Source organism: Vigna unguiculata, chromosome 7 (genome assembly GCF_037176805.1).
Source record: "Vigna unguiculata cultivar grain cowpea cultivar isolate G323 ecotype 2 chromosome 7, ASM3717680v1, whole genome shotgun sequence".
NCBI lineage: Eukaryota > Viridiplantae > Streptophyta > Magnoliopsida > Fabales > Fabaceae > Vigna > Vigna unguiculata.
This window is the reverse complement of record NC_140798.1, coordinates 1,795,084-1,802,676: the sequence shown is the minus strand read 5'-3', so window position 1 is coordinate 1,802,676 and position 7,593 is coordinate 1,795,084. Positions and strand designations below refer to the sequence as shown.

Genomic DNA, 7,593 nt, shown 5'->3' with positions numbered 1-7,593 from the left:
AACTAGTGAAAGTGCTGAATCAAAGTGGAATGTTTGGTGATGAGGTTTTAATTTAATCACAGTTCCAACCAGAATCAGATTATAGTTTAAAACAAAGTGTTGAGATAATGGTGCATCATATACAATGAAAAAAAAAGAAAAAAGGATTAGTTACTATTTGGTGATGCAAATTATTGGAAGTGATGAATGATGGGTGACCCCATTCCTTAGTCACCACATAGCATGAATATTCTTTGGGGATTTGGACATTCCTACTCAGATACACCTACTAACTAATTTGACCTTTTTTTTTCTGAGAAAATCATGGTCACCAACATTCACTGGATTCCATCGTCATCGTTATCTCCTTCCTTGTCGGTCCAATATCAACACTAAGATGTTGTTTTCACTTTTCCTAGATAATCCATATTGAAAATGAAAGGAAAAGGATCTTGGGGTATATACGACAACACAAAGTTCTAACCTTTGTTCAACCTTGTGGTGCATGGCGATTGAACTATCATTGTATGAGGGAAAGCCACATCAACATGTTGACTAATGGAATGGAGATATTGACCCATGATGTGGGTACGACAAGATTAGGATTCTGTTTGTGTCAATCTAGGTTCTAAAGGCTAAGGTCTATGCTACCCAAAAAACCAATAAGGAAACAAGAATTGCACAAGTAGGAGAGATTCTTCAGGGATTTCATTTTCCTTTGCTCTATTCTTTAAAGGAGGACATCCCCCACAACACCATTACTCCTTTCTTTCTTCATTAAGAATATGCTTTTTACTTCCAATCATACCTCTCGTCTTTCACCAATTCTTCCATTTTATTGTTGGGAATTTTAGAAATTTTAATGTATAAGAGATAGTTTATAAGGAGAAGTGTGTACATTATTTTATTCTTCAATGAAATGATATAATATATATATAAAGTAAAAGGAAACTGAATGTCATGTATTAACAATATCTCAATTTTATCAGGATATCCTATATTCACTCAAGTCCGTGTGGGTGATCCATATTCAATAGAGTTGAGGTAGGGTCAAATGGATTCTAGTCCAGTTAAAACTAGGTTTAGCGTAGTCCAATTAAAACCAACTTAAGCTGGATCAAATTGAGTCGATTAGAGCCAAGTTGAGTCAATTCAACCCGAATTCAAGTTAGGTCATGATGGATCGACCAATCTTGAATCAAGTTTGATTACTAGTATATATGAGTTATGGTAAGGACAACAAATTGGGAGGGTATGGATTTGATTATATCTCATCTCATTGTCGAAGTAAATTTTTTTCCTCATCTACATTCCAAAATAAAAATTCATATGTATCATTATATCCATGCGTAATATGAGAGAATATATATACTTGTATCCATCCATAAGCTATTTCAAATTTTGATTAAGTAATTTTAAAAAATTAAATAAAAATCATAACAAAGAAGATATAATATTATTAGATATTTAATGTCAAAATAATATTTTTTTTCTAGATATCAAATATAAAAGTATATATATAATTTTATAAATATAAAATAAAAATATCAAATAATAATTGGATAAAAATTAAATATTTATAAAAAAATATAATCTAATGTGTTTTAATAATTTTAATAAAAAACTGTTATAGAAACTATATATAAATATTTAAATAGATATCGGAACGATGACATGTATACTCAATTTAAAAAATCAAATATTATTTATATTTGTAAAATTTTTTATTAAAATTAAGATAAATTAATATTAGTTAAAGAAAATACATTTTACTTAAATAAAAAGATTTTTTTCTATAATGATTTATTAAAATAAGATTACAAAATAAAATAAAAGATAATTTTTTTGGACACAATATGATTATTTATATTAAAAAAAATAACTACAAAATTTAATTTTGATTTAATTATTGATGGATCCACTAATTTGAGAGAATAAAGAACAATATATAAGATATATGTAATTTATTTTATAGTTATAATTATATTAACTTATATATTAGGGGTGACAAGTCAAAGAAGCTTGATTGAACAATAAAAAGTCATGATGAGTGTGAAAACAGTTACGATAGGTTATTAATGAGGTTTATAGGTATTGATGAAGGAATAAAAACGGTCTTGAAAGTAATAAAGACAATACTAGAGTCAGATAATGTAAAAAAAAGGTTAGCTACCAAAGATAAAGGACATCTCTCTAAAAACATCCTCTTACAAATAAAAATTTGAAAGCTTCACTAATTTAAGTTCGAATGTTTGCAGGTACCGCCTTCTAAAAGTTTCATCAGTGATATTTTTTAAATAAACACTGTAAAAAAAGAGGCGATCAACCAAAAGATTCTTAAAATCACTCGGTACCATACAAAAACAATAATTAATATCATATTCTAAATATATGCAAACATGAAAAGATAGAAAACATGTTATAAACCTCACATTATAGAAAATAGTTAAAGATAAATTTTCATTATATAAATAAATGCGACCTTCGTCTTACAAATCAAAATGTTAATATATCCATTATTAGACTTTCATCCTATACCCCCATTACACTCTACAAACTACTGTTTTCTAAACTCTAAAAGAGTTAATCTCCAACTTATAACCTAATGAAAATAATTTTTCCCCTCATATTGGTAGGTAGAAGACTATTCATAATACAAAATTGTGGTATAAGCCATCACATGACTACAGCAGAAAGATACCTCAGATTTCTTTTTTACAGGTACATAAAATATTTGCATTAAAATATCTCGATATATAAATACTCTAAAATTCGGTATATAACCTATTATGCAAAAGGAAAAAGAAAAATAATTTTTGATTATTAAATTTTGACAACTTTTTTTAATAATTTTATATAATATCTTTTAAATAATTTTTTAATTTTTTATTTTTTATTTTTTATTTTTAATATTATTTAAAAAATATCTCATTATATTATAAAAACATATTATCAAAATTTACTACTCAAAATATCTAATATTCTCGTTCTGATCTCTTAAAGAATCTGAAACTAAATTATACAATGTTATAGTTTCGAGAACGTGAGAAATCAAAACAGCAATCATGGTTGGAAAGACCAAAAATTCAAACATGTCATTCCCCAGCAACAGTAACATATGCTATGTAGTTCCCCTTTCACTTCTTTATGTCACATCTTGGTGTGCCACGGTTCCACGTTCAACAAAAATGGAGAAAGAGAAACGTTACTGTCATGAACTTTTTTTATGTTTTTGACTTTTCATTACATTTTCTTTTCATTTTATTCATTTTACACCTCAATTATTACATTAACTTTACATCTTTTTTATATTTTCTTTTCTCTTTTCCATCGCATCATCACCACCTCTATATCATGTTTTCTTCCCATCATTTTCTCACGTGTCAAATGACCATTTATGGTTTTTTTCCTATTCACATGCTTTTCAAAATTCATATGCTTTCATAATTATCATTTTCTCAGTTTGAATGGGTTAATCTGACAGAAGCTGTACTCAACATTGATTTACATTTAATATAATATAAAAAAAAGTTAGGTTTAGATTTTGGTTTAAATTATTTTACAGTGGTTTAGTTGATAATAAAGCAGTGAAAGTGTCTTGCTTATGTCATCACATGAACTCAGCACTCAATTTTCTTTTTCAGGTACGTCTCGTGTTTCTCTTTTATATGTTTCTCTCTATCGAGAAAAACTTATATAGAAATGGAATTTTTTTTATTTGCCAAAGTGATAATGAATATAAATCTCTTTTAACCTAATCAACATATTAGGTGATTATAGTTGTCAAAAGTCTCAACATGGGACTTTTGAGAATTGCACAGCATTATAAAATACTATACGAAGTGTTACTTTATTTAACTTTTATTAAAGATAAAACGTAATTAATAAGAGAAGAAATTTCGTTAAAAATATTCGGTAAAATTCCTTAATGGTGAAGTTAACAAATATTTCACACAAATTAAATAAAGCAAATTCTTTCATGCATGTCCTAAATTACTTGCTTTTGATGGTCTCTTATTGTTATATTGTTATCAAGAATTAAAATACAGTCTTTTTGCCGTGAACTTAAGTGTAAATTAAAAAAGTTTTATTATTAAAAAAATTCATATTTTTTGTCAATCTTTTTTTTAAATTTATTTTTAGAAAATACTTATAAATTTTATTATGAAAAAAATTATAGGACATTACTGTCAATTTTTTTTTAAATATTTTGTATAAAACACTTTTTGCTACAAATTTTATAAGAAATACTTACAAATTTTATAATTTTGTACGAAATAATTACTCACGAATGAATTACATGTAGATTAAAATTCTTAGAAAAAGTAACAGAAAAAAGTTTTTTTTTTAACTTTTTTAATAAATTTACAAAAAAATTTTTATGTAATATGAGAATTTTTAGCAGTGTATTGTATAACAAAAAGAAAACGCAAAAATCAAAATAAAATTGATGTAATATTACTTTATATTTATTTGTGGTGAATCTTTTATTTGCCTCTTATGTTTATGTATTTAAACCTCTCATCACTCTCATTCTATATCCTCATCAAAACCAAAACAACCTAGTCAACATTATGGCTTTTCCTCCACACATAGTAGAAGACTGCATGGGTCTCCTCAAACTCTTCAGTGATGGCACCGTTTTTCGTTCCAATATTCAGTTCCAAGAACAACCCTCAATCACCCAACAACACAACAACCTCGTACTCTTCAAAGATTACATCTTTCACAAAAAATTTAACCTCCACCTCCGTATCTACAAACCTAAACTTGATAACGACGATAATGGTGATGAGAGCAAGGAGAAGCTACCCGTGCTCATGTTCCTCCATGGTGGGGGCTTCTGCTTCGGCTCGTGCGCGTGGCCGCATATTCATGCATGTTGTGCGCGTCTCGCCGTGGATCTCCGTGCGGTTGTGGTGGCGCCGGACTATCGTCTGGCACCGGAGCACCGCCTTCCCGCGGCGGTGGAGGACTGCGTGGAGGCTGTGCGGTGGCTGAAGAGGCAGGGGCATGGCGGGGACGCGTGGGTAACGGGCCGCGTTGACTTTGAGCGCGTGTTTGTGTTTGGCGACTCGTCTGGCGGGAACATCGCGCACCACTTGGCGGTTCAGCTCGGATCCGGTTCGAGAGAGATGGACCCGGTTCGAGTACGAGGTTACGTGTTGATGGGTCCCTTTTTCGGTGGGGTGGTTCGGACCAAGTCCGAGGTGGGCCCACCGGAACAAATGCTGACACTTGATTTGCTGGACAGGTAAAGGTTGAAAATTCTGCTTATCTATGCTCATTCAAGATTTTCATTATTCAACTTCACTTTTCAAAAGAATCATTTTTTTATCATTTATGTAAATCTATATTTTAATATTTCAAAAATACCAATAATTAAAATATTATAATATCCTCTAGAGTTTGTTACATTATATTTTATTATAATTTAAATTAAGGTTAAATACATTTTTTCTTGATGATAAAAAATTGAAACTCATTTATATATGAAATTAAATTTTGATTCACAAAATTTTTAAATTATAGATATAGTTCTTTTAACTAAAAAATATTTTTCAAAAATATTTTTCAACTGACATAAAAAAATATGAAATAAAATAAACAACTCAAATTATTAACGTATTTTATATATCAAAAAATTTTAATGTAATTGAATTAAAATAATTATATCTTTGTTTTTTAAGTTTGGAAAGCAAAATATATTAAAATGAACAAATTTTAATTTTGCATTAAAGTTAACTACAAATTTATTTACCTATTTAAATTATTTATAGAAATTCAACCTACTACATTTTCATGCATGGATGAATTTTTCATGTAATATCGATACATTAATCATCTGAAATAAAACATTTTTTTATTAAATGTGAACAAGACTAATTAGCCTTCATCTTATCCTATAAGCACAATGTATTAGTCTAACCTTAAAACAATATAAGAATATATATCATGTTTTAGTTTCTGGAATGTGAGGAAATCAAAAGATTCATTATAGTTTGAAGGACAAAAAATTCAATCATGTCATTCCCAAACCATAACACTTCTTTATGTCACGTCTTAGTGCAACGTTTAAGGCAGATAAAGTGGCATGGTGGAAAAAAATGGCATTCTAAACATTTGAAACTAATATAGATAACAAATATTTCAATTCATAGATATATAAGAAAAGTATCATATTACCAATAAATCAATATATAAGAAAAAAATAAGATATCATCATTGACAAATTATATTGGTGGACATCAAACATTATCAATTAAAACTTAAAAGCCTTTGTCATAAAATATTTGAGTTGAATATTCAAAAGTTAGATGGGTCGTATATTAAATGCAATGGAGAAATAAATGAAAAGAAATAAATAGTTGTCTATATTATTAAGTACAGCATTAGATTTTTCTTGTCTTCTAGCTTAATTCTATTTAAAGAAAATGAATTAATATGATAGTCCATGTGTAAAGCAACCTTTTTTCTTAGTTTGAAAAATACCTAATACCTATGATAGAATAGAAGTGGGTACACGATGAGAAAGTGATGAAAATTTGTACAACACCAAAAAAAAAAAGCAACATTATTTAGCATGTCGACAATCACTTAAAATTCAATTCTCTTGTCATATCCTCAAACAATATAATCATTTAAAAACTTTCATCGAATTACAATCCACCTTTTTAGAGGCTTGCCTGATTCAACGAAACACATCATGTGAATTGTTCAAACCTATTATTTTCAGAACACTAATTTTTCTGAAAGACTTAAGACAGATTGAACAAAAACTTTAAATTCAAACATTGTAAAAGAAAAAAGGTTTTGATTATACTAATGAAGGTGTTGTTGAGGCAGATTTTGGAGGTTGTCGATACCTATTGGAGAGAGTAGAGATCACCCACTGGCAAACCCTTTTGGCCCTAACAGTCCAAACCTTGGAGGTGTGAAGCTTGATCCTATCTTAGTCATAGTTGGTGGTAATGAATTGCTGAAGGATAGGGCAAAAGACTATGCAGCAAGGTTAAAGGAACTAGGGAAGAACATTGAATACATTGAATTTAAGGGCAAGGAACATGGCTTTCTCACTCATGATTCATCCTCACAAGTTGTCCAAGACCTTCTGCAAATCATCAAACACTTCATGCTCCAAAATTCTAATTAATGAAACATAAGATAATCAAAGGCTCTTGGTTACTCTATGTTCTTGTGAGGGATCATCTGATTGAACTTTATCCATCCATGCTTTCTGGTTTCGTAAAATAGTAATAAAATGAGTTAGGTTACTACTACAAAAACTCATATTTTGCGTCAATTTTGTTTTGAATTTTTTTTTAAGAAATACTTACAAATTTTGTTGTGAAAAAAAAATTGCAAGAAATTGCTACCAATTTTCTTGTAAAATATTTTGTATAAAACACTTTTTGCAACAAATTTTGTAGGAAATACTTGCAAATTTTATAATTTTGTAGGAAATAATTACCCACGAAGGAATTACCTACCAATTAAAATTCTTAGAAAAAATGGCAGAAAAAAATCTTTTCTTACAAATTTTTTTAATAAATTTGCAAAAAAAATCCCATGTAATATGAAAAATTTTAATAGTTTAAAGTTCTCTTCTTAATA

General features: G+C 28.6%; 1 protein-coding gene across 1 annotated transcript; it reads left to right on the top strand.

Annotated features, from left to right (window-relative positions):
- Window positions 1-4,531: 4,531 nt before the first annotated feature.
- On the top strand, window positions 4,532-7,303 carry LOC114192235 (strigolactones hydrolase CXE15-like). Its single transcript, XM_085675848.1, has 2 exons — window positions 4,532-5,233; window positions 6,826-7,303. Exons 1-2 carry the CDS (start codon window positions 4,554-4,556, stop codon window positions 7,130-7,132), a joined length of 987 nt encoding a protein of 328 aa, XP_085531974.1. The 5' UTR covers window positions 4,532-4,553; the 3' UTR covers window positions 7,133-7,303.
- Window positions 7,304-7,593: the final 290 nt, after the last annotated feature.